Source organism: Amphimedon queenslandica, unplaced genomic scaffold (genome assembly GCF_000090795.2).
Source record: "Amphimedon queenslandica unplaced genomic scaffold, v1.1 AMPQUscaffold_13447, whole genome shotgun sequence".
NCBI lineage: Eukaryota > Metazoa > Porifera > Demospongiae > Haplosclerida > Niphatidae > Amphimedon > Amphimedon queenslandica.
Window position 1 is genome coordinate 35,968 of NW_003546317.1, and position 22,929 is coordinate 58,896.

Sequence of the window (22,929 nt, forward strand, 5' to 3'; positions counted from 1 at the left end):
GATTTGTGGTTGCCTTCTCTTTTAGGACAAAGTCTATTGTTGACAGGCTTCAGTTGTGTTCTTGCTGACAAAACAAGCAACACTGATGCTAGTGGGGTCCAGTGCTATTAATTATGAGCTCTCAATTTAGTGCTCGTAAAAGAATTATTTATAGTTTATAAAAGACTAAGTTAATTAGGTGAAGTTGTTATCACTTGTAGCAGTGAAAGATGAAGAAGATGATCATACTAGTTCTCTTGTTGTATTTCATTCATTTTGGTTAGTTACATTGTTCTAAACACAGTTATATGTCTTACTGTTTAGATGGAGTGGAAGGAACAGCTATTATAACATCACTTGGTTGTGACTCTGGAAACAGTCTCTCATCGCAATTAATTCTTGGAAGAGAATACACTATGTATTGTACAATAACTGGATCAAATGAACCACCTGTTGTTGTTTGGACTTCACCTAATGGACGTTCTCTTACAGTTTCTGAAAATGACTGTGTGGCTTTTTTGGGTGTTTTCTCTGCTAGGTTTGTAAGATCAGATGGAAACTCAATCACATCAAGCCTAACATTTACTGCCACTGCCTCTCTTGATCAAATAGTAATAGGCTGTCAGGATACCAATGGAGTTTCAGAGGATGAATGTCGTATACAAATTGGCAAATGTAAGTATCTAGACTAGTAGTTCGAGCATAATCTTGATCTATATTTTTAGCTTCAACAGTGTTTACCACATCAACTAGTGGGTCTACTTCAACTGCCACAGTATGTTATAGTGGATCTACTTCATCTATATCTACCGCATCAACTAAATATGGATCTACTTCAACTGTATCTACCACATCAACTAGAGATGGATCTACTTCAACTGTATCTACCACATTGACTAGAGATGGATCTACTTCAACTGTATCTACTACATCAACTAAAGATGAATCAACTAGATCTACTTCAACTGTATCTACCACATCAAGTAAAGATGAATCTACTTCAACTGTATCTACCACATCAAGTAAAGATGAATCTACTTCAACTGTATCTATGATATTAACTAGAGATGGATCTACTTTATATGTATCTACCACATTAACTAGAGCTGGATCTACTTCAACCGTATCTACCACATTGACTAGAGATGAATCTACTTCAACCGTATCTACCACATTGACTAGAGATGGATCTACTTCAACTGTACCAACCTCATCGACTAGAGATGGAATTACTTCAATGGCCTCAGTTGGACTTGGAACTTCTTTAGCTTTGACTACTCTACCTATAGTTTGGTCTACAACTTCACAAGCTATTTCAATCACACCATTTGCAACAAGTACTGTTTTACCAACACCTGGTAAGACTCCATGTTTTATTGTGAGCTTTCCATACTAACTTCACTTACATTTAGGTGAAAGAAATAAGATTAACATCATTGTCATTATTTCTGTGGTAGCTATTGCTATTGTCATTGTAATAGTCATTATTGGTATTTTCCTCCTGTCATTATGTATCTGTAAAAAGCTGCTATTTAAAAGTAAATAGTATAAATACAGTTGGATTTTAAATTTGTTTCATTGCACTTTGTATAGGTTATGGTGATTCACACAATCCCAGTAACACTGTTTGTCATATCTATGATGATATCAAGCCTAGTGTATGGGCTCAATCATTTGATAATGTTAAATTAAGCACTAATGCTGCTTATGGTCAAATATTAGGAATCCACAGTGAAGCAGCTCATTCTAATAACATAACAACATCAGCTAATGCTACTTATGGTCAAGTATCAGGTACCAGCAGTCATTCTACTAACATAGCAACATCAGCTAATGCTGCTTATAGTCAAGTATCAGGTACCAGCAATCATTCTACTAACATAACAACATCAGCTAATGCTGCTTATGGTCAACTATCAGGATCAATAGAGAATGATGACTACATTTAATCATGAGCTCCTGATTTAATGCATAAGCTATAGAACATGTTGTGTAGATAAAATAATAACTTGCAATTACATTTTAAAAACCTTTCAAGAAAGCATGAAGCAAATAATAATGATAATTATGCATACAATATTATGAATTAAATTAATAAGAGGATAATAATTAATTGATACCATTCATCATTATCTCTGTTTGCTCATCCAGTCATGATATCTGTCCATTGCTGCATCAATTAACAGAAGCAACTGCCCAAGTAGTTTTTCCTCTGAGTCTGAAGTCAGTTGCAACTTGAACTCATTTAAGAGTTGCTTGTCTCTAAAATCCTGTATACATTGAGCCATTCTATGGACCTGCATTAGAAGATAAAACATTTAATACTGAAACAGGAAGAAAAGCATCATTGTAACCAAGAGCAGATGATAGCTCTTGTTGTAACTAATAATCCACACTCTTGTTTTTTACAGTAATCCACATTAGTAACAGCAAAAGTATTTTTTCTAGCTGCCACTTTGCAATTCCCACTAGCTCAATTTCATGCTCAACCTTTCTGATAGTGTCCATGGTTATTTTCTTTTATATTCTTTGTACCTTTTGCTCCAGCTGCTGATTAACAACAGGGAAACAAGCCCAGAAGTGTCTCAGTAGCTCTCCCAGTGAACGCTGATATCGACAGAGTGATTCAAACGATGAAGGACTGATAGAAGAGACAGCTGCTGAGGAGTCCATATTAACTAATGATCCACCAACCATTAAATGTTTACTGGCGGACTGTGCTTGTGAAGGTAAGAGAACTGGAGTCTGTATTTAAAAAATTAATTGGGCAACCAGTCAAAATTTTTAACTGCAGCTATTTCTTACTTGTTGGGATTCTTGTGATGCTGTGTAGAGGTAATGAGATGCAAGGGATACGAGATCTGTTGGGGGCGTGTCTGCTATCATGTGGGCAGGGCCGATAGCTAACTGGAGCGAGCTTCCATTCCTATTTTCAGGAGTTTGGCTTGCATTACCTGCTGCCCTATACAAACTGGTTCAACAGGTTTTTGAAAAGTGTTTTCTTACTCATCCGATCGGATAGCATTAAGTACTAGTGCACTGTGTTGATTGCAACGTTGGAGTAGCTCCTTATCAACTTTTAGGACAGAGTCTTCTAAAATAACATCCTAAAATAATTGAAAATTAAGTTTAATCATTACTTTGTGATTGTATAATTTGTTACGTATACATGCTTTTATTTTGTGTGTAGAAAGTTTTGAGCTGGCTCAGTCAAAATTGGATTTAATTCCCTGTACTATAGTACAGGGTCTCCGGCCAAATTTTGCCAAAATTAAAAAGGAGAGATTTCTCCATTTTTATCATGTTTCCTGATGCATATACATGTACTTATGTTGTGTAGAAAGTTTGAACTGATTCCGATCAAAATTGAATTTTTTTACAAATTTTTAAAGTTGCTCCAAAATCGGGCTAAAGTCCCTGTACTATAGTACAGTGATTATAGCCAAATTTTGCCAAAATTGAAAAGGAGAGATTTCTCCATTTTTATCATGTTTCCTGATGCATATACATGTACATGTACTTATGTTGTGTAGAAAGTTTGAACTGATTCCGATCAAAACTGAATTTTTTACGAATTTTTAAAGTTGCTCCAAAATCGGGCTAAAGTCCCTGTACTATAGTACAGGGATTATAACCAAATTTTGCCAAAATTGAAAAGGACAGAATTCTCCATTTTTATAAGTTTTTCTGATACGTATACATGTACTTATGTTGTGTAGAAAGTTTGAGCTGATTCCAATCGAAGTTAGATTTGTTATGAATTATTTAGAGATGCCATAAATGCAAGTCTACCATTTTCGTAAAAATTACTAGGAGAGAATTCTATATTTTTATAATTTATCTGATACATATACATGTACATGTTCTTAAAAAGTTTGAGCTGATTTTGGACTTTTTAGCCATTTGCAAAAGCCTAATAGCAGCATATTACTAAATTCTCTCTCTTCCTCTAACTTCAAGTGGAGCATCACTCTCATGTATCAGTAAACCATCATCAGTCTTTGGCTTATCTTTAATTGCTAAAGAAAAAAAAAACAAAAAAACCATCAATACTATTGTTATCATTAATTTGTTACCTGTTATATCTTGTTCTATGCATTCATGAAACATGCTTGAAGACGACTGCCCCCCTGACGATGACTGGGGCAAACGGTTCCGGTGAAATTTATGAGATTGAAAAAACTGGACCCAGAATTGCTCTTCAGTTAACTATGACACAAAATGACATCGTCAGAATGAGTGGGCGTGCAGACATACTTTATCAGGTACTAATTGCGAGTGCTTCTCTTTTACTATGAAAAAAATTTCAATTATTTTAATTATTACCAGGTGCGCCAATCTATATTATTTATCATCATCAATCACTAAAAATTATTACTAGTATTATGTTACAATAAAAGGATGTACATAAATTCAAGTTTACTTATTACTACTACCATATTATTACCAGTGGGATAAGTTCTAAATATATTCTCAATGATATCAGTTGAAAGTTGATACTGGACAGTATTGCAACCAGACACAGCCTCTATATCTACCTGCAGGTGGAGAATACAAGTTACCATTATGCATTGTGTATGTGATGGGGATAGTACTAGGAATGCTGAAGGTAAGCCTGATCGCTGCTGCTGATCATAATTTGATTTCTAAAAGAGCGAGAGAGAGAGAGAAAAGAAATGATTATAAGATGGGGAGAAGCTGCATATATACAGCTAACTTGGTGATTAGCCCAAAATTCTTCAGCTGTTATGATGCCAGAGACAACCATGTCTTTATAGAGTGTATATAAATCGGCATCTTGCAATAGCCTCCATTTAGCTTCTAGCTCGGGATTATTGACCTGAAGGAGTAGTAAAAACAAAAAAATACAAAACAAATAAATGATTAATTTTACATGTACAATGTACGCAACATGATAAAGCGAAAAATAGGCAATAATAATAATAATAGTAATGTTTAAATTGTTTACCTGTACTGCATTTGCTTTGCTGATACACTGTACAAGTTGTTCAGAGACTCGACTTCTGGCCTTCTTTGGGTCACTCCCAGTGTAATGGAAATTATAAGTGCTAGAATCACTCAGCACCAGCTGCATCTGCACGCTAGAGCTACCCTCTTTGCTAATCTTGTGACCTGACATTGAAAGCAACACTTAAATCATGCAGTTTGAGTTTCCCCTCACTCTTAATTGATAAGTAGGGAAGGTTCACTGTCATTTCAGAGCTGTAGCCTTCACGGAACCACGCAAACCTAGTCTTTGTCATAACAATGCTCCCGTCCTGCTTCTTGTGTCTCACATTATTCACAACTAAAAGAGTTTCTTCACCACTCATCTCCACATGTCCAGTCCTGAAAGGGTTAAAAGCTTAAATTAAAACTTCCCCACCCACATGCCTTAATAACTTTTAATTGATTTTTTGAAAATAATAATTAATTTCTCTTTCATAATTCAAATTCAAAACCGTCTTAAAAGACCATTTTGTGCGGGTATTGTCCATGAGAGAGAGAGAACTTGTGACGTAGGTACGACTTGAGACACTCTTCCTTTCCGATCACTTTCGAGAGCTGCTTATCCACCGCCTTCTGATCTTCCTTCCTCTCGCTCGTAACCTTGTAACGCTGCACAAGAACAAATAAACTCAATACAAAATAAGGAGAGATAGTTTACGTTTTCCTTGTCCTCAAATATACTCGACTTCTTGCCGCCTTTCTTTGTCACTAGCCGTTTTCTCTTGAAGTATTCGTCGTTCAAGCGAGCCGGGAGGGTCACTCCAGACACATCGACTTTAGTTTGAGTAGCAATGACGAAGGCCTGATTCACGCGTCTTAGAGGAACCCGATTGAGACCATAGGGACCTTAAAACAAACAGAGATGGAAGTTAATTTCTTATAGATGAAGTTAATTTGTTCTAGTTCACTTTAAATGTACATGTACTTGGTGGGTTTTAAAATGGTGATTCTTGTACAGGCAATGACCTGCAATTTAAGAAAGGATTATAGACTGTTTGTTCTGTTCATTTTGAACACATGTCATGATTAAGGAATGCCTTTTGTATTAGAAAACACTCATTTCACAAAAATTGAGATCAAAATTAAAATACTAGTTGCTATATGACATTTGATTGCAAATATCCATAATAAAGTGTTAAATGTTTATAGATGTACCTGTCACTAGTAATAAACCTGATCCAAGTTGCTTGAGGAATATAACGCGTTTCCCTGCGTGTCTACCGACCAACAGGATGAGGACAGTCCCTGGGGTAATGCTCTTCCTCAGGCGACATGGTCTGGGCTTGGTACGACGTCTTAGCTTCCTAGGGGTGTCTTCTGAAGGAAGCCATTTTCTCTATAAACAAAAGAAAAAACTAAGTTAATTTTCTATTTTATAAAATAAAAATAACTAGCTATATTGTACGTACTACATAGCATAATAATATCCCAATCCACTACTACCAACTAAAGTGTTACTAATGAATGTTAATCTTACAGATTTCTTCAACAGTATCATTCTTTTTCCACCATTTTTCTCTCCGCCCACAGGCTTTATCTTGAAATACGTCCTCTTCTCGACCTTCTTTTCAGTGTTGAGGTTCTTTTTCAGATAATTCCCTCTCCTCCTGTACATAGCACAGCGGCCATAGCGCCAGAACCCTCCAGGAAGAAGCCAGTTCCTTGGTGTGTGGCGCTTCCCCCTATGCTTGCCTACCTTTGCCTGCTGCTGTTTGTCCGCCATTCCTATCATACAAAACAATAGCAAATATCACTCCTCCATTGTTCAAAGTTTGTATATAAAGAAAGGCAAATCATGGATGCAAAAAGATTCGTACTTACCTATGCTATGAAATGGACCACCACGTTGATCCCCTTGTTTCAAAGAAGGAAGAGTCTGCGCATGCGCAGAGCTTAACCCACGTGCTGCAACATGGCCTCCACTTGGGAGGAGATAAATCCTTCCCTTTCTCCTCAAACTCTCTCTGTACTGAGGGATAATGGCTTCTTCTCTCCCACTCCAGTGCAGGTAAAAATAATGTTCTATAATATACAGATATTTTTCTTTTTTAGTCTCTAGTATTGCCTCATTTTCTAAGTAATAAGGACGTTTCTGTTCAAGCAGTATGTTATTAAAAGATCAATTTCTTTTTTAATTTTATTATAAGGTTACGGGGTCAGGGAAGACACTCTCGTTTGTTATTCCCGTCATAGAAAAACTCAAAAAGAGGTAGCAGTAATTTTTATAATAATTATCAATTATTTTTGATTACTTAAGGAAACAAAAATGGAGGAGAGGAGAGGTAATTAGCTTATTTATTGTTGTTATTTATTGTATACAGACTGGTGCTATTGTGATACTACCAACACGGGAATTAGCCGTCCAAGTCTCTGAGGTTTTTAATTTATTTATTACTGGGGCGGGAATCTCGCTGCGACAGTTAATCGGAGGTAGCCAAGAAGTGGTGAAAGATGTGAGACTCATAAACGAAGAAGGGTAAGAAACAAATTTTAAAAATAATCAATTACTTGATTATTAGTGGTATAGTCGTTGTAGCTACTCCTGGTCGACTGGCCGATCTGTTGGAACGAAAGGATTGTCACCTTGCAGCTGGTGTTAGATCACTGGTATGATAATAATAATAATAGTAATGATAACAAATAATAATATAATTAATGTTCTTCTCTCTCCTTTTCAGGAGATTCTGATATTAGATGAAGCCGACCGTCTTTTAGATCTTGGATTTGAAGCAACGTAAGTAGTACATGGTTTCATCTTAATTCATTAATTGTTTGTGACGCCATTAGGTTAAATACTATATTGAGCTATCTACCAAAGCAAAGGAGAACGGTATTATTTATATTACTCTCATAGTCTGATATAATCTGATTCAAAAAATGCCTGTAATTTTCGATAATTAATTTCAGGGCCTATTTTCAGCTACTCTTAGGCACGAGGTCGAAATGCTAATAAGGAGTGGACTCAGACATCCTGTTAATATCACACTTTCATCGGAGTCGATGGTATATATGGGAAAACTATTTTCATTATAAATTAATTTGATAACAGGAAAGCACTGTCCCGGATTCGCTAATAAATTACTACATAGTAAGTAATTAAATGGCTCGCATTAATTAGGTGTGTGGGCGTGGTTTTTTTATAGGAAGTTCCGCCCAAAGATAAACTTTCTCATCTCGTTGGTTTTCTCTCTCATCATGAAACAGAGAAATTACTTGTATTTTATGCAACATGTGCTGGAGTTAGCTATTTCTCAGACCTAATTAAAAGGCATGTTATACTTTATTATTATTATTATTATTATTATTATTATTATTATTAGGTTACTGCCTTCTTTAAAGGTCCTGGCATTACATGGTAAGATGAGAGAGAAGAGACAGTCGCTGTTTGAATCTTTCATGGACATGGAAAGGTTTGTAATTCGGACATGTATGGGGGACAGGGTTTCCCACAAAGCATGCTAAGTGAGCTGAAAAGCACTAAAGTACAGTACATGGCATTTGGAGCAACTTTGGCCTGATTTTTGAGCAACTTTAAAACTTGGTAAAAATTCAATCTTGATTGGAATCAGCTCAAACTTGCTACACAACATAAGTACATGTATATGTATCAGAAAAAGTTATAAAAGTGGTAAATTCTCTCCTAGTCATTTTTGGTGAAATTTGGCCAAAAACCCTGTACTATAGTACAGGGACTTTGGCCCGATTTTTGAGCAACTTCAAAAATTTGTAAAAAATCCAATCTTGATTGGAATCAGCTCAAACTTGCTACACAACATAAGTACATGTATATGTATTAGAAAAAATTATAAAAATGGTAAATTCTCTCCTACTCATTTTTGGCAAAATTTGACTGAAAACCCTGTACTATAGTACAGGGACTTTGGCCCGATTTTGGAGTAACTTTAAAAATTTTAAAGAAAGTCAATTTTTTTATTGGAATTCACAAAAATTCCCATACAGTACATATGTAGTATAAAAATTATAAAAATTGGAAATTCTCTCTTAGCGATTTTGGAAAATACCCTTATAGTAAATGTATATGTTATTTTGCCAAATTTTTGAGCAACTTTAAAATCCAGTGACAAGAACCTGCATGAGTAATATGCCCAAAATCCTGTGAGAAACCCTGATGATGGGGCCAGGCCAGTCACAATTATTTATCTCTAGTGGCGTCCTGATGTGCACTGACGTAATGGCTAGAGGTATAGATATACCCGACGTTGATTGGGTGCTACAATTTGATCCTCCTTCGTCTGAAAAGTAAGGAAAAACACACTATACATATATTGAGGCGGTCTTCAATTTCTCCCTCCCTCAAATTTATTGTCAGAGCTTTTATTCATCGCTGCGGCCGAACAGCAAGGATGGGAAGGCGTGGTCATAGTTTAACGTACCTTGTTCCTCCATCAGAGCTGGCATATGTTGAATACATGCGCATTAGTGAAGGAGTCACTTTGGAGTTACTCCCAGAGACAGAAATTGGGAGAATACCATCATCTTCTGCCTTGATAGAGAGGGCGAGGGCAGAGCTCTCGAAAGAAAGGTTATTGAAACGATTTTATTGATTTATATTCAATAATTTTATAATTGTTTTATTGCAGGGAGTTTTATGATAAAAGCGTAAGAGCTTTTGTATCGTTTGTCAGATTTTACAGTAAACACAGCTACCACCTAATATTCAACATGAAAGGTTAGTGTCCTTTTATGAGAATCTCTCAGTGTGGATATTTATGTTATTACACTATTGCTTACATATGAAAAATTTTTTATACCCAAGGATGGTTTATTTAAGTTTTCCTTTAAGTCAGGCAGGAGGGGGAGGCAAGCTAATTGAAAACCGTTTCTTTTAGAATAGTTTATAAATTCAATTGTTGGTAATTGTCCAGGTTATAAATACTGGATGTATTTAATGAAATTCCTTTTTATTAGTTCTAGATCTTGTCTCACTTGCTTATGGGACTTTTGCTTTGCTCCACTTACCAAAAATGCCTGAACTGAAGGGAAAGGACACCTCTCAATTTGAGGCTCACCCAATCAGTCTTGAAGCAATACCATTCAAAGAGAGAAGTAGAGAGAAGCAAGCACTGGCACTTAAAAGAAAGAAAGGTTATTCTATTTTACATTGTATGTATAGGAACCTACTTTTATACTTCTGATAGTATGGGGATATATGTAACAAAGCTGTAGATTTATTGCATATAGCAAGTCTATAGCTTCCCTATCTCTTCCAAGTTGTGCATATGTACTTGACATGTCTTCTTGTGTGATTGTGTGTTGTTGCTTTTGGCAGAGGCTGCTTGGATGGCTAAGGCTGAAGCTAGAAAGAAATTTCTAAAGAGAAAAAATAGGGAAGAGAGACGCATATCCAGGAAAAACACAAGGCAAAATAAAGTATGGGCTTCTTTTTGATTTGTATAATAATGCTTCATTTTTTGTAGCATACCTTTTCTGCTTCTGAATTGGATGAGCTTGCTAAAGAAGCACGTTTGGTTAAACAGTATAAAGCCAGAAAGGTAATATACATGTATATCATAATTATTTTTTCTGTTTATCATTAATTTTTTTTATAGATTTCAAAAGAAGATTTGGAGGCACAATTAGACTCTTAACTGTTGCCATTGATGATTAATTTTTTAATTTTATTCATGCACAGTATACTTAATTTAATAATTCGAGAAAGGGTGGTGCTGTTACTTTTGATCGATCATAGCCACTGTTATGGCAGAGATAACAAATGATGAAGGAAAGAGCAAAGAAGAACAAAAGATGCAAATGATTATAACCGCCCAGATTGCATTCGATGCTGATAGATGTGATGGTAAAGCTGAATTTGAATTACGATATCCTTTATTTTTAGAGCAGATATGGCAGATTGCATGCATAAAGCTACTGTTATTGCTGGTGGGCATCTAAGCAGGGAAGAAAGAGATTTGCTCTCTGTTGCTTTCAAGAACGCTACTGCAGTAAGGAGGCTTTCATGGCGTGTCATTGCGGCCTCAGAACAAGGAGAGAAAGACGCCAGGATGAAGGATGCAAGCAAGATGTATAGACACCAGATAGAGGGCGAGTTGCTGGCCATTTGCCAACTAGTAGTAGGCCTATTGGATGATTACTTGATACCAGCATCAAATGACAGCAATTCTGAAGTATTTTATTACAAGATGTAAGTGAATTTTACATGTATTGCGGGCTGCATATTCACAGTAATTCAGTGCTGATGAATTTTCACACATACAGTGGCTTGGCTAGTATCCATAATCATATCAAGTTAACTGTACTCTCAATTCTATTCAGGAACATAATAATTATGTAATTATTTTGCCTATACATATCTCGCCGACTGTGAGCTACACTTCAATGCTGGCTGTTTTGCTTTCAGTGTTTGACAACTATAATACATGTATGTAGGAATGGAATGCACTACAATTATTCTTTTGCTATAATAAACTAAATGCTAGGCTATAGGTAGTTTTTATAGTGTGTTAATTTTTGTTTTTTTCATCCACAGAATTCAAACCACCTCCAATGCCATTCTATTGTATATAGATTATGGCCAGGACATAAAAATTAGCCAAAAAAATATTAATTTTTAGGCACATTTAATTGACAACATGGAATTTTAAACACTTGAAAATTTGAGTGGTTATAACTTCTTTCTTCTGCTGTATAGGAAAGGTGACTATTGTCGGTATAGAGCTGAGCTTTTGCTAGGAAAAGAAAGAGAAGATGCGGCTGCAGAAAGTGAGGCAGCTTACAGGAAAGCTGAAGACATTTCATCTGCAAATCTTTCTCCTCTTCATCCTCTGCGTCTTGGCCTCTCATTGAATCACTCTGTCCTTTATTACGAAATATTCCGTGACAGTGTAACTGCTTGCAGCATTGCCAGTAAAGTAAGCCTTAGTACATAGTTTGATTGCAGAGCCTAAAATAAGAGTCCACAGACATTGGAAATTTTCTGACAATTTTGCTCAATTGTCCAACCAAATTCTGTGTTTGTTGTTCTACCATTTTTGTCTGAACAACATAATTTTTGACACAAATTTATTAAAAGCTATTAATAGCATTTCCTACTGCAGGTTAAAGCTTGCTGACAAGTACATAAAAATCCAAATTTGATTGGAATCAGCTCAAACTTTTTACGCAGCCAAAAAACATGTATAATATGTATCAGAAAAATAGAGAATTTTTTTACTTTTTATTTTTGACAAAATTTAGCTAAAGCCCCTGTACTATTATAGTACAGGGACTTTGGCCTAATTTTCGAGCGTGGCTTTTAAGAATTTGTAAAAAAAATCCAATCTCGATCGAAATCAGTTTAAACTTTCTACGCAGCGTAAGAACATGTATAATGTAGTAAGAAAGAAATAAATTATAAAAAATGGAGAATTTTCTACTTTTTATTTTTTGACGAAATTCGGCTAAAGTCCCTGTGCTGTAGTACAGAGGCTTTTAGCATACTGGATCTCAACTCTTGAGCAACTTTGCAATTTATTGACAAGAAGCTGCATGAGGTCTATGCCAAAATCTTGTGGGAAATCTTGTCCGACTGTTTTGTAAAAATGGCAGATCAAATTAAACAATGTTCAGACACAATGTCTGAGCATTGTTTGAATGTAATTTCAGGCTCTGGATTGTATAAATTGAAAAAGCAAGATGACTTTGTAATTTTACTTTATTATTATTTTTTTTTTTTATCATTATTATTAGGCAGTTTGTCTGTATGATAATTTTGATTACAACTTTGATTTCTTGTATATATAGGCTATAACTGAAGCAGAGCAACTTGAATATGATAGTACTGCTGATGATACAGATGATGAAGCTCTTTCAATTTTGAAATTGCTCAAGGACAATTTTACTATCTGGAATCATGATTATAATTGATTTTGTTCAGTAATTTATTTTTTGCAATAGCCCGGGAAAAAGGGCGCCTTTAGCAGACGTCATGAGTTGTTGTCATGGGAACAATTGACGTCATTGCAGTGCGGTTATTCATTCATTCATTGCTCATCATCAAAGCTCAATAGTCCCCCTACTAGTCCCCCTAGTCCCTTTGGAGTTCGTAAAGATTGTAGAAGCACTACTTTCAAGAAGAAGAAGCAATGGAAGAATCACCAGAAGTTTTTGAAGCAAAGCTTGCAGAGCAAACAGAGAGATATAATGGTAAGTTTGGCAGACTGTACCCTTTTATCTCACTCTCTTCCGCCCCTTCTCCCCCTCAGACATGGTCGATGTAATGAAAAAAGTCGTCAAGTCCAAAGGAAAAGCTCCGCTTACCACAGAAGAGCGAAATCTTCTCTCCGTGGCTTACAAGAACGTTATTGGGGCCAGGAGGGCTTCTTGGCGCATCATTTCCAGTCTAGAGCAAAAGGATCCCTCAAAAGAAATAATTGCAGATTATAGGAAGAAGATTGAAAAAGAGCTGGATGAGATCGTGAAAGATGTCACTGAATTGCTAGATGATTTGATTGCTGTAGCCGATGATAACGAGTCTAAGGTCTTTTATCACAAAATGTAAGTTTGTTCTTTTGTACTTGTATTACCGTAGGGCGCCTTTTTTTCGAGAGCTGTAAATTTTGTGGATTTTGCGATTTATTGAAGATTTGCGAAAGTTACTTCCACGAAAATCAAATTATTACGGTAAAAGATGGCAGACGGCAGAAATCTGTGAAAATTAAATTCACAAAATAGATTTTTTGGCAAATTTGCAAAATTTACAGCCCTCGAAAAAAGGTATCCTACGGTAATTTTAGCCTTGTGGGTTGTGGCGCTATCGCTAGTAGCGGAATTGAATTATTTCTTATTGTGCACGGGATTAAATGGCATCAATAGTAGCTTACAATCTAGCCATAACTTATGGCATTTGAATGGAAATTGAATGCTAAAATATTTTGTTTTATTTGCTTCAGTATTGTATGTCAATTGTTTTGCCAATGGTATTTCTATCTTCTCGCATAAAGGCAGATTTACAATAATTATTACGCTAGAGTTGAATTTGGTTCAAATCTAGTGTAATGTAATGCCCAAGTTTTTGATTTGAAATTGATAGTGTCATTATGGTTAAAGATTATCCGACTTAAGAGTCAACTTTTACTCATCATCTGCCATTGATACACAATTTGGGGTACAAGGTCTAGCAGTGCTTTTTTTGTATCTTATCTTTCCTTTCTTCTTTTGTGTCCCTTCCTTGTATTGGAGGGGATTGCAAAGCTTTTTTTGGAAGACGAGACCAATTAACATTCTGAACACAATTTTAAGTAAATTACTTGCTCATGCAGCATCTACCATAATACATGTTTATATCTCATGAACAGTGAAATATATTATATACATGTATAACATGTGATATGGGTTGATACACCCTCCACTTTAGACTTTAGATACTTTGAATTGATATCAACCCATAATTATCGTGTTATATAACACACACACACACACACATGTATAATTATGTGTTATTTTGATTTCTAGGAGCGGAGACTATCATCGTTATGCTGCTGAATATTCTACTGGTGATGCAAAAGATAATGCATCTCGAAAAAGCCAAGAAGCCTATGAGAAGGCTACAGAAGTAGCTAAAGAAAACCTTAGTACAACTCATCCGATTCGTCTTGGTCTTGCTCTTAATTACTCAGTTTTCCACTATGAGATTAAAAATGACCCAGAAAGAGCTTGTAAAACTGCTAAAGAGGTATTGTGTATGTGTGTTATGATCATTTACTGGTGGTCTATTTGCTTGGGATGATAAATACTTCATTATATTCTCTGCTCTCTTTTTTTCAGGCATTTGATAGTGCCATTACTGATTTAGATAACCTTGAGGAAGACTCATACAAGGACAGCACTTTGATTATGCAGCTTCTTAGAGACAACCTGACTCTTTGGACTTCTGAGACTGGTAATAAGAAAATATAAATTTATGCATTCAATAATTGCTAAGGCAGTTTTGTTTATTGGCCAATTAATGACTTTAAGACTGAATCAATGTTTTTTTTATCTTTTGTCTTGTGAATTATTTGTTCCTTTTTTTTAATGTAGATCAACAAGACAAAAATGACGACAATGAGGATCAGAACTAAGCTAGCGAGCTGATTTCTAAAAACTCTTTGTCGCATTTGATGTGCCAGCTCACCTATTGACACCTTTTTACATATTAGCATTAATATTACACTGTGTCTGTGTGTGTGTGGATTCTTGACCCTACTTCTTATTAGTGATGATAATAATTATTATTACCAATTATTTTATTTCCGGTTGGTATGACGTCAATCGTGGTCGTTATAGTAACCACCGTAGATCTGCACGTGTACGTGTTTGGGATTGCGCGGCCAATTTTGTGAGTCGTTCATTTCTACATTCCATCCGTCTTTCTGAAACTGAGAAAGGAGACTGGGAGAGCTCAAATAGCCACGAAATGGAAGACATGGACATCCCTGATCTTGTAGATATGGCCAAGCTTGCAGAGCATGCAGAAAGATTTGAAGGTAGGTGCTGATTTCGAGTGGATACTGTGTCTAATTATGGCCAACTAGATATGGCTAAATATATGAAGAGCAAAGTACAGAAGGACAGTAATTTAAGCATGGACGAAAGGAGCCTTCTTTCTGTTGCTTTCAAGAACGTTATAGGGTCCAGAAGGGCGTCATGGAGGACATTACAAGTACAAGAGTCTAAAACCGAAGAGGGTAAAACAAAAGGAGCTATCCCTCTCGAGATTACAAAAGAGTACAAGAAGAAGGTAGAAACAGAGCTAACGGAAATAATAGACGAAGTGATTGAGCTCCTGGACTCGAAGCTAATATTAAAAAAAGCTAACGATGAGATAACTGATGAGAAGGAAATTGAGACCCAGATATTTTATTACAAGATGTAAGTGTGAACTTTTTGTTATAAATAAAAACATGTACAATATTCTGGTTTATAACCATGCATTTAATTCTAACTGCATTATAAATTATAATAGGAAAGGTGATTACTGCCGCTATAAAGCTGAGTATGATAAGGAAAACGATAAGATTGTAAGCGATGGTGAGGCTGCTTACGAGAAAGCGCTAGAATTAGCAGAGAAGCTCCCGTCCACCAATCCAACCAGTCTTGGTCTTGCACTTAATTATTCCGTCTTCTTTTATGAAATAAAAAATGATGGTGCCAAGGCCTGCTCTATAGCCAAAAAAGTAACATTCTTCTTCTCTTTCTGAAGCTCTCTTTTGTCCCCATTCCTCTCTCTCTCTCTCTCCCTCCCTCCCTCCCTCTCTCTCTCTCTCTCTCTCTCTCTCTCTCTCCCTCCCTCCCTTTCTCCCTCCCTCCCTCCCTTTCTCCCTCCCTCCCTCCCTTTCTCCCTCCCTCCCTCCCTTCTTATGAACAATGGAATGTCTTTCTTTAGGCTTTTGATGACGCTGTCAAGGATCTTGATAATGCTGCCACAGAAAGCACTTACAAGGACAGCACTTTGATTATGCAGCTGCTTAGGGACAATTTGACCCTTTGGACCAGCGAAGCTGAGGAAGATGATCAACAAGGTACACACGACGAGACTGAACAAAGCTATTATAACTAATTGCCTTCTTTTGTTAGATGCTGAAAGAGATTAGCTCCACTTACAATAATAATTACAAGGTATACTTTGCTGAAGTTCATCAAGTACATTTTATTATTATTTTTTCTCTCTCAAACATTAAATAATTGTCTTTTAAAATAACAACAATTGTCATTAGTTTGATTTTATTTTTTGACAATAATAATAATCATTATTTTCCAATTGTGCTATTGTTATTATCATTTTTTCAATCCATTTGATAAAAGAGAAGATATGCTTCACAGTTCATAACCTCATGATTGTACACAGGATAGACGGTGGTGTCCGATGTATACAACCACTGTCTCCCGCATTGCCTGTACGTGCAATAGTGCCCTGACGAAGGTCCTCCTAGATGTTCAACGACGGCTCTGAGTTGATACTTCCTAAAAAAAGTTTTTTTTCATTATTAGCAGCATTCTTGAATATGACTGACATTCTTTGACAAGTCTACACTTGTTGAGTGCTATTGGGATTCTTTGGGCCAAGTATGGCTTGATTTGACTTGCAACTGAAAATAACCAAATATGGTTATAAACACTACACCCTCTTGAAAGGAAAGTGTACATGTATGTGGCACAGCTTTATACAACCACACAAAAAGGGGAATTTAGCTTTAGGAAAGCATGGCATACATATACAGTAGTTTGAAAATTACATTATTAGACTCACAAGTCTACTTGGTACATCAGGTTAAGAGATTATATTCAAAACCCATTCAAACTGACCAAACCCTACCATTAATAGTGGACTATAGCTCTTATGATTACATCAGTACAGCTCTTAACTATCTTTACCATAATTATTGGTACATCTATTGTTAGCGTGCTAAAAAAAGCAGCACAGTTTAGTTTGGAACTGTTACATATTTTACTGTTACCTATTTTACTGTTACAATAGGCATATGGTTTTAGTGCATGCAGGTACAGCAGCCCAAACATTACAAAAATTAGCTGCTACCTTTCCACTACTCACGTTTTGTCTTGTCTTGTTGCTGTTGTAGTTAGGAAACTATTGATATCAAGAGTAAGAGGGAATACCAGTCTGGACCTGTTCTTCACCATCGTGCCATCGGACCTCCAAACACTCCGGATTATATTAAGGCAGAGTACTTCCGGAGGACGCCCAATCCGTAGTTTCTTCCGAAAACTTCTTTTTGTCTTTACGCCGGCTCTTTTGGAACAAGATGGACACTCAATGTCGTCCACTATCTCAGAGCTCATGTAGTCCCTGAGGCATTCGACTAGCGATGAGGACTAAAGGAGGAAAGAGATGAGAAAAGTACTTGTGGTAAAGTTAAAGTTGGTACAAGAAAGGATTTTTTAGCCTGCTGACTTTACACAATAACGCAAAGAGATACACTTTGAACTCTGTTTTTGTTCCTATATCTTATCACGTTTTCATCCATTTCCGAACATAAAACAGGCACAAAAATGAATGACACAGATTGCATCCTTTAATTTTTTTGTTCCTACATGTACATGAGCTTTTTTGTTCCTCCACGAGAGTAGCCTTAATAGATTGGCCCATACTACATGTATTAATTCTAATACAAACCACTGACTGAAGCCTATGGTTCATGGAACATGTCATACAGAGTGCGAGGTGAACTCATTCTGCAGACCATAATAATGATTTTAGTTTCCTTCTTCCCTCCCTCATAGTAAAGAGTGCACAACAAATACATGTATATTGTACATCATTGTGTGTCTTAATATCATTATTAGGACCTACTACTGAGGCTGCCCTTTGACTAAGAGGAAGAGAGATGCTGTCTATTGACTCATACCGAGTTGGCAACTAAAATGAGATACAGATAAATAACCACTTGATTGTGTTATGCCATACAGCGTGCTGGCAGTCACAGCAGACAAGACTACTGGACATCAGGCCTTGCAAAGGACAGGATTTAGGTTGAGAAGGAGCACTGAATGAACCTAGAAAAACAAATCATAATAAATGAATTTTTTTGCATTATTATATATATACAAAGATAATAATTTTTATAATAATAAAGAATAATTATTACCAATTTTAGTGAGAGCCATGCCTTTTGTGCTGGAACTCTGGGCTTCAACCTGAGGATCATTGATTAGATCAGAGAGTGACAAAGTGGGGCCTACACTGAAGAACCTCAGTATTCATTCTATTTTTGGTAACGCTCGCTATTTTTAGTAACCAGCAATTTCGTCTTTACCTGTCATTTCTTCCTCCAGAGTTGTTAGGAGGACATGATAAAACTCCAGAGCATCCTGGAAACAAAGAAAATGTAACTACAATGTACAATATTGAAGATACATGTAAAACATGTACATGTACATGTATCTACATCGTACGTGTACAATAGCTACATGTACATAATATAAAGCAATAAGCAATAGAGCCTATACTAAAGGTAAAACAGTAATACAGACTAGCCTCTTAATGGACACTTTGGTACAAGACAGTGTCTCTGTTATACAGAGGTGTCCTTTATGTGGAGGTTATTTATACAATAAGGAATGTAATTGGTACACTAGGTGCTGTCCATTAAATGGAGCTGTCCACTATAGAGAGTGTCCATTAAGAGAGGCTATACTGTGAATGCAAAATGGCTACAATTTACTTGCTGCTGATGATCGATCAACCATCTGTGCCTCATTAGAGCTTGCGTAAGTTCCTCAGGCGAGATATTCACTTCATTATTGTCATTTAAAGCTACAAAGTAGAGGAACTAATTGAATTGGTATACATTGAGTTACATGTACATGTACACATAGTATATGGACATAGAGAATGAGAGAAGGAAATGAGTTTAGGCATGTGTGAGTAGGTGCCAGTCATGCCATAGTAGTATTGCTAATTAATGCAAATATTTATAAAAAATGTTTTAAATAAATAGATTAAAATAATTATAGCAATGTATAGTTCCTATTGCCTTGAGATGCATAATAATAATAATAATAATATTAATAATAATAATAATAATATTAATAATATTAATAATATTAATAATGATGATGATAATAATATTAATAATGATGATGATAATAATAATAATAATGATGATGATGATAATATTAAAATATAAATGTTAATCTAATTTTATCCTTATTAACTTATTTTTTATTCTTATCAACTTAATCTTATTTTCATCCTGTCCTAACTTCATCCCAATTCTAGCTTTCCTTTCAAAATAATAATATTAACAACAACAAAATAATAATAATAATAATAATAATAATAATAATAATAATAACAGTGAGATGACTTTTAATTACACTACCCAAAAGATGCTCATGCTTTGTACCTTAATTAGCTTAATTATCAACTTAATTTTACCATGTAAGACATTCTTAAGAGAAACTGCTAGTGGGGTTTCTTTACTGTCCAGCCATTGAAGTAAGGATGGTATGGAAGCCATTGCCTATAGAAACATGCATAGGGAAATATTACAATGAACAAAAGCTAAGGAAGCTAAGAATGCATGTACATTCAAGGCATGATACATGTAAATGTACACAATACACTGTACTATAGGGCAGGGGTGTATCTAAGCTCTGAGAGTTGGTTGGGCACGGAGAAAAAATATGCGGCGCGCGAAGCGCGCCGCGAAAATTTTTAGAGCTAATTAATATTCATGACGGGCGTGGTCAATTAAATACTACGATTATTACTTTAATTAAGCTAAGATGTGCACTTCAGTGCTTATATTTTCTTCATTAGTAGTAGTACTGGCCTTGGGAAGACATTCAAACAGACTCAGCAGAGTTTCTTAGCCATTTTCAACTCGATTACTTTAATAATTAATGTGAATAGTCTAATAACTGATTGGTTAGTAGTAGTTATTATTTTAAAAATGGCAGCCCAATTGCCCAAATGGAGCTATGGAAGTCTCTACCATGTCATCATTATATTTACACTGGCTAAAACTATTAGCTATGCTAGTCTTGTCTCATTGCTATCATAATAAAGTGAGCAATATTTTTAAAAGGACTAATATACAAAAGAAAAAATATTTTTTGGTCTGCTGAGTTGGTCGGGCACAGGCCCACCCAGGCCCACCCTTAGATACGCCCCTGCTATAGGGACTTTGGCCTGGTTTTGGAGTAACTTTTAAAATTCATAAAAAATCCAACTTTGATCAGAATCAGCTCAAACTTGCTACACAACATAAGTACATGTATATGTATCAGAAAAAGTTATAAAAATGAAAAATTCTCTCCTTTCAAATTTTCGTGAAATTTGGCCCGAAACCCTGTACTATAGTACAGGGACTTTGGCCCAATTTTGGAGTAACTTTTAAAAATTCATAAAAAATCCAATTTTGATCGAAATCAGCTCAAACTTGCTACACAACATAAGTACATGTATATGCATCAGAAAAAGTTATAAAAATGAAGAATTCTCTCCTTTCAAATTTTCATGAAATTTGGCCCGAAACCCTGTACTATAGTACAGGGACTTTGGCCTGATTTTGGAGTAGCTTAAAAAAAATCATAAAAAATCCAATTGTGACCGGAGTCAGCTCAAACTTTCTACACAACATAAGTACATGTATATGCATCAGAAAATATAAAAATATGGAAATCTTTCTGAGCCATTTTTAATGAAATACCCTGTATGTATATATATATATATATATATATATATATAATATACATGGTCTTTTGCTGTACATGTGGAGCTCAAGATGTGTGATTGTGAACAAAGTAATACATAATTATGCCAGTTGCTCTCACTTGTAAAATGGAATTAATGAAGCACGTGTTTCCAAGATTAATGAGACCTGGTACACGAGAATCTGCATGAAAGGGAATATTATCATAATGTCACATGTTAGTAGTCGTGCAGTTTTGGTTTTTTTTTTTTTACCTCTACCCCTGAGGCTTTCGGGACCAAACAAAACGTAAGCTGTAGCTGCGATGGCAGCTGCACCTGTTAGACAGAGAGTCCACCAAAACGTGCTGTCCTGCAAAACGCCTGACATTATCTTTTCTACAGTTGCTTTCTTTTCGCCATTATTTTGTGGCGGCCACGCCCATTATAAAATGGCGTCCGTGACGACGGCGCCATTTTATTTGAGAGGGCGGGGCTTGTTAGAATTATGAGTAATTCTGCAAGTGAAGGGAAGACAGATGAAAAGGAGAGGAATAAAGGTGGTAGAGGTCGGAGAGAGGAGGACAAGCGTCCATATCATCTCTCAGCTAAGGGCCAACAAAAGTACCAACTAGAGAAATTAATGGCTGACCCAGTATGTTTACTTCTCTATTCATTTCTACTAGTATTAAATTGGACTTCTCTTCTTTATTATTTTTAGGAAAAACCAGTAGAAGTACCAGACATGAAGCCTGATTGGAAGCCACCTGAGCCTCCAGAATTCAAAAGATTTTATATGGGTGAGGCCAATCATTATGAATGTCTTAAAGTCAAAATTAATAAAATGCTGTTCTAATACTGTATATACATAGGGGGTATATATAATTATTTCCCGGGGAAAATATTTCACGAAAATCACCTTTGAACCTATTCACAAGACAAATTTTTGCACTTTTTTCTACTGACCATTATTAGTATGATAAAAAATAATTTTTATGGATAAAAATTTTCACGAATTTTTTAAAACGGTGAAATTAGCGAAATTAAATCCCCGTGAAATATACCCCCTATACGGTAGTAATGGCAATACTAATTTTGATGATAATAGGGTCAAGTGCTGGTGCTGGTAGTGAAGTGTTTCACGTTTATCGTCACTTGAGACGCTACGAGTCAATAAGACAGGACTGGATCAGAGAGACAGCAGAAAAGGAAGACAAAGATGCTGAATTTCAAATGAGACTGGCAGAGAAGAGGGCAGCTGCTGAACAAAAAACAGCAAAAAAGAGAGCAAAAAGGTATACAGTTATGTAATGCATTTTGTTATATTTGTGTATGTTTATTCTGTGAATCCTTAAATAAATAAATCAATAAATAAATAAATCAATAAATAAAATATTCTCGTTCACAATTTTATAATTGTATTTTTTTTAGATTAAAGAAAAAGCAATTGAAAGAGAAAAAGATTTTATTAGATAAGAAGACAGAAAAACTCCCTGTAGGAGGAGACATTGAGGAACAAGCTAAGAGAGATGAGAGTGAGAATGATGATGATGATGATGATGATGATGATGCTTATGAGAATCCTTTTGTTATTGGAGGAAAATAAAATGATGAGTAACAACTTGATTGCAATTGTTTGAGCTACTACTCCATAGCATAAAGGCCTTTCTACACTAGCACTTCTGATGCGCATTGAGCTGGTTTGGAACCGGTTCCAGTCCATAGTCCAGTCATTCCACACCTGATGCGCATGCGCATTATCTCAAACCACCTCCATATGTGGTTTG

The 22,929-nt window shown here is 35.7% G+C and overlaps 9 protein-coding genes across 13 annotated transcripts; 6 read left to right on the plus strand and 3 right to left on the minus strand.

The window, feature by feature from the left end:
• The first annotated feature begins 35 nt into the window (after nt 1-35).
• On the plus strand, nt 36-1,948 carry LOC109581308 (serine-rich adhesin for platelets-like). The gene is made up of 5 exons (XM_019995325.1): nt 36-258; nt 304-654; nt 705-1,337; nt 1,392-1,517; nt 1,573-1,948. Exons 1-5 carry the CDS (start codon nt 210-212, stop codon nt 1,926-1,928), a joined length of 1,515 nt encoding a protein of 504 aa, XP_019850884.1. The 5' UTR covers nt 36-209; the 3' UTR covers nt 1,929-1,948.
• Nucleotides 1,949-1,994: 46 nt separating this feature from the next.
• Nucleotides 1,995-5,365, minus strand: LOC105312415 (general transcription factor IIH subunit 1-like). 2 transcript variants are annotated; one of them, XM_011405041.2, is made up of 12 exons: nt 5,162-5,363; nt 4,949-5,112; nt 4,697-4,819; nt 4,575-4,625; nt 4,427-4,517; nt 4,237-4,271; nt 4,056-4,188; nt 3,934-3,998; nt 2,986-3,086; nt 2,785-2,941; nt 2,515-2,724; nt 1,995-2,276 (listed from the first exon to the last, which is right to left on the minus strand). In XM_011405041.2, exons 1-12 carry the CDS (start codon nt 5,310-5,312, stop codon nt 2,109-2,111), a joined length of 1,449 nt encoding a protein of 482 aa, XP_011403343.1. In that variant the 5' UTR covers nt 5,313-5,363; the 3' UTR covers nt 1,995-2,108. The 2 variants fall into 2 exon arrangements, with proteins under 2 accessions (XP_011403343.1, XP_019850886.1); XM_019995327.1 differs by having other exon boundaries at nt 4,427-4,625; nt 5,162-5,365.
• Nucleotides 5,366-5,382: 17 nt separating this feature from the next.
• On the minus strand, nt 5,383-6,991 carry LOC100634186 (60S ribosomal protein L6-like). Of its 2 annotated transcripts, none has more exons than XM_003385801.3 (5): nt 6,811-6,991; nt 6,467-6,714; nt 6,145-6,325; nt 5,648-5,835; nt 5,383-5,598 (listed from the first exon to the last, which is right to left on the minus strand). In XM_003385801.3, the coding sequence occupies exons 2-5, from the start codon at nt 6,710-6,712 to the stop codon at nt 5,446-5,448; spliced, it is 768 nt and encodes a 255-aa protein (XP_003385849.1). In that variant the 5' UTR covers nt 6,713-6,714; nt 6,811-6,991; the 3' UTR covers nt 5,383-5,445. The 2 variants fall into 2 exon arrangements, with proteins under 2 accessions (XP_003385849.1, XP_019850889.1); XM_019995330.1 differs by having other exon boundaries at nt 6,467-6,745; nt 6,811-6,847.
• LOC100636323 (ATP-dependent RNA helicase DDX55-like) lies at nt 6,887-10,656 on the plus strand. The gene is made up of 19 exons (XM_011405042.2): nt 6,887-6,997; nt 7,042-7,092; nt 7,137-7,198; nt 7,247-7,271; nt 7,311-7,465; nt 7,509-7,596; nt 7,668-7,723; nt 7,777-7,819; nt 7,897-7,992; nt 8,039-8,077; nt 8,133-8,257; nt 8,310-8,399; nt 9,157-9,249; nt 9,320-9,532; nt 9,591-9,679; nt 9,919-10,095; nt 10,280-10,380; nt 10,428-10,502; nt 10,560-10,656. Exons 1-19 carry the CDS (start codon nt 6,902-6,904, stop codon nt 10,596-10,598), a joined length of 1,713 nt encoding a protein of 570 aa, XP_011403344.1. The 5' UTR covers nt 6,887-6,901; the 3' UTR covers nt 10,599-10,656.
• Nucleotides 10,657-10,689: 33 nt separating this feature from the next.
• On the plus strand, nt 10,690-12,928 carry LOC100636449 (14-3-3 protein zeta-like). Its single transcript, XM_003385818.2, has 4 exons — nt 10,690-10,807; nt 10,852-11,152; nt 11,660-11,879; nt 12,751-12,928. The coding sequence occupies exons 1-4, from the start codon at nt 10,708-10,710 to the stop codon at nt 12,871-12,873; spliced, it is 744 nt and encodes a 247-aa protein (XP_003385866.1). The 5' UTR covers nt 10,690-10,707; the 3' UTR covers nt 12,874-12,928.
• A 42-nt stretch (nt 12,929-12,970) lies between these two features.
• LOC100634312 (protein BMH1-like) lies at nt 12,971-15,216 on the plus strand. Its single transcript, XM_003385802.3, has 5 exons — nt 12,971-13,152; nt 13,212-13,503; nt 14,461-14,680; nt 14,773-14,887; nt 15,028-15,216. The coding sequence occupies exons 1-5, from the start codon at nt 13,092-13,094 to the stop codon at nt 15,066-15,068; spliced, it is 729 nt and encodes a 242-aa protein (XP_003385850.1). The 5' UTR covers nt 12,971-13,091; the 3' UTR covers nt 15,069-15,216.
• LOC105312408 (14-3-3 protein zeta-like) lies at nt 15,206-16,601 on the plus strand. The gene is made up of 5 exons (XM_011405031.2): nt 15,206-15,473; nt 15,522-15,858; nt 15,953-16,163; nt 16,373-16,508; nt 16,564-16,601. Exons 1-5 carry the CDS (start codon nt 15,206-15,208, stop codon nt 16,578-16,580), a joined length of 969 nt encoding a protein of 322 aa, XP_011403333.2. The 3' UTR covers nt 16,581-16,601.
• A 56-nt stretch (nt 16,602-16,657) lies between these two features.
• On the minus strand, nt 16,658-21,608 carry LOC100636574 (ubiquitin carboxyl-terminal hydrolase 30-like). Of its 3 annotated transcripts, XM_019995329.1 has the most exons (11): nt 21,419-21,571; nt 21,286-21,347; nt 19,886-19,970; nt 19,170-19,261; nt 18,762-18,816; nt 18,594-18,683; nt 18,413-18,501; nt 18,299-18,364; nt 17,540-17,820; nt 17,001-17,075; nt 16,870-16,950 (listed from the first exon to the last, which is right to left on the minus strand). In XM_019995329.1, exons 1-10 carry the CDS (start codon nt 21,531-21,533, stop codon nt 17,015-17,017), a joined length of 996 nt encoding a protein of 331 aa, XP_019850888.1. In that variant the 5' UTR covers nt 21,534-21,571; the 3' UTR covers nt 16,870-16,950; nt 17,001-17,014. The 3 variants fall into 3 exon arrangements, with proteins under 3 accessions (XP_003385867.1, XP_019850887.1, XP_019850888.1); XM_003385819.2 differs by lacking the exon at nt 17,001-17,075 and having other exon boundaries at nt 16,658-16,950; nt 18,302-18,364; nt 21,419-21,607; XM_019995328.1 differs by lacking the exon at nt 17,001-17,075 and having other exon boundaries at nt 16,726-16,950; nt 21,419-21,608.
• LOC100636699 (PRKR-interacting protein 1-like) lies at nt 21,595-22,774 on the plus strand. The gene is made up of 4 exons (XM_003385820.3): nt 21,595-21,797; nt 21,864-21,942; nt 22,251-22,437; nt 22,574-22,774. The coding sequence occupies exons 1-4, from the start codon at nt 21,651-21,653 to the stop codon at nt 22,746-22,748; spliced, it is 588 nt and encodes a 195-aa protein (XP_003385868.1). The 5' UTR covers nt 21,595-21,650; the 3' UTR covers nt 22,749-22,774.
• Nucleotides 22,775-22,929: the final 155 nt, after the last annotated feature.

Excerpts from the sequence above, each read along its gene's own strand:
- LOC109581308 (XM_019995325.1), top strand. The coding sequence starts at position 210 with ATGAAGAAGATGATCATACTAGTTCTCTTGTTGTATTTCATTCATTTT. Across the intron at positions 259-303 it reads GTTGTATTTCATTCATTTTG|ATGGAGTGGAAGGAACAGCT; the intron begins GTTAGTTACATT and ends CTTACTGTTTAG. Across the intron at positions 1,338-1,391 it reads TACTGTTTTACCAACACCTG|GTGAAAGAAATAAGATTAAC; the intron begins GTAAGACTCCAT and ends ACTTACATTTAG.
- LOC105312415 (XM_019995327.1), bottom strand. The coding sequence starts at position 5,312 with ATGAGTGGTGAAGAAACTCTTTTAGTTGTGAATAATGTGAGACACAAG. Across the intron at positions 4,626-4,696 it reads AATTTTGGGCTAATCACCAA|AAATCAAATTATGATCAGCA; the intron begins GTTAGCTGTATA and ends TCGCTCTTTTAG. Across the intron at positions 4,189-4,236 it reads CGCAATTAGTACCTGATAAA|TTAACTGAAGAGCAATTCTG; the intron begins GTATGTCTGCAC and ends TTTGTGTCATAG.
- LOC100634186 (XM_019995330.1), bottom strand. The coding sequence starts at position 6,721 with ATGATAGGAATGGCGGACAAACAGCAGCAGGCAAAGGTAGGCAAGCAT. Across the intron at positions 6,326-6,466 it reads TGATACTGTTGAAGAAATCT|AGAAAATGGCTTCCTTCAGA; the intron begins GTAAGATTAACA and ends TTTTGTTTATAG. Across the intron at positions 5,599-5,647 it reads TATTTGAGGACAAGGAAAAC|CGTTACAAGGTTACGAGCGA; the intron begins GTAAACTATCTC and ends GTTCTTGTGCAG.
- LOC100636323 (XM_011405042.2), top strand. The coding sequence starts at position 6,902 with ATGGCCTCCACTTGGGAGGAGATAAATCCTTCCCTTTCTCCTCAAACT. Across the intron at positions 7,724-7,776 it reads GATCTTGGATTTGAAGCAAC|GTTAAATACTATATTGAGCT; the intron begins GTAAGTAGTACA and ends TGACGCCATTAG. Across the intron at positions 9,680-9,918 it reads CCTAATATTCAACATGAAAG|TTCTAGATCTTGTCTCACTT; the intron begins GTTAGTGTCCTT and ends CCTTTTTATTAG.
- LOC100636449 (XM_003385818.2), top strand. The coding sequence starts at position 10,708 with ATGGCAGAGATAACAAATGATGAAGGAAAGAGCAAAGAAGAACAAAAG. Across the intron at positions 10,808-10,851 it reads CGATGCTGATAGATGTGATG|ATATGGCAGATTGCATGCAT; the intron begins GTAAAGCTGAAT and ends TTTTTAGAGCAG. Across the intron at positions 11,880-12,750 it reads CTTGCAGCATTGCCAGTAAA|GCTATAACTGAAGCAGAGCA; the intron begins GTAAGCCTTAGT and ends TTGTATATATAG.
- LOC100634312 (XM_003385802.3), top strand. The coding sequence starts at position 13,092 with ATGGAAGAATCACCAGAAGTTTTTGAAGCAAAGCTTGCAGAGCAAACA. Across the intron at positions 13,153-13,211 it reads GCAAACAGAGAGATATAATG|ACATGGTCGATGTAATGAAA; the intron begins GTAAGTTTGGCA and ends TCTCCCCCTCAG. Across the intron at positions 14,888-15,027 it reads TCTTTGGACTTCTGAGACTG|ATCAACAAGACAAAAATGAC; the intron begins GTAATAAGAAAA and ends TTTTTAATGTAG.
- LOC105312408 (XM_011405031.2), top strand. The coding sequence starts at position 15,206 with ATGATAATAATTATTATTACCAATTATTTTATTTCCGGTTGGTATGAC. Across the intron at positions 15,859-15,952 it reads CAGATATTTTATTACAAGAT|GAAAGGTGATTACTGCCGCT; the intron begins GTAAGTGTGAAC and ends AAATTATAATAG. Across the intron at positions 16,164-16,372 it reads CCTGCTCTATAGCCAAAAAA|GCTTTTGATGACGCTGTCAA; the intron begins GTAACATTCTTC and ends GTCTTTCTTTAG.
- LOC100636574 (XM_019995328.1), bottom strand. The coding sequence starts at position 21,533 with ATGTCAGGCGTTTTGCAGGACAGCACGTTTTGGTGGACTCTCTGTCTA. Across the intron at positions 21,348-21,418 it reads CGAAAGCCTCAGGGGTAGAG|ATTCTCGTGTACCAGGTCTC; the intron begins GTAAAAAAAAAA and ends CCTTTCATGCAG. Across the intron at positions 19,971-21,285 it reads TCATTAATTCCATTTTACAA|GCAATGGCTTCCATACCATC; the intron begins GTGAGAGCAACT and ends ATGTTTCTATAG.
- LOC100636699 (XM_003385820.3), top strand. The coding sequence starts at position 21,651 with ATGAGTAATTCTGCAAGTGAAGGGAAGACAGATGAAAAGGAGAGGAAT. Across the intron at positions 21,798-21,863 it reads AGAAATTAATGGCTGACCCA|GAAAAACCAGTAGAAGTACC; the intron begins GTATGTTTACTT and ends TATTATTTTTAG. Across the intron at positions 21,943-22,250 it reads ATTCAAAAGATTTTATATGG|GGTCAAGTGCTGGTGCTGGT; the intron begins GTGAGGCCAATC and ends TGATGATAATAG.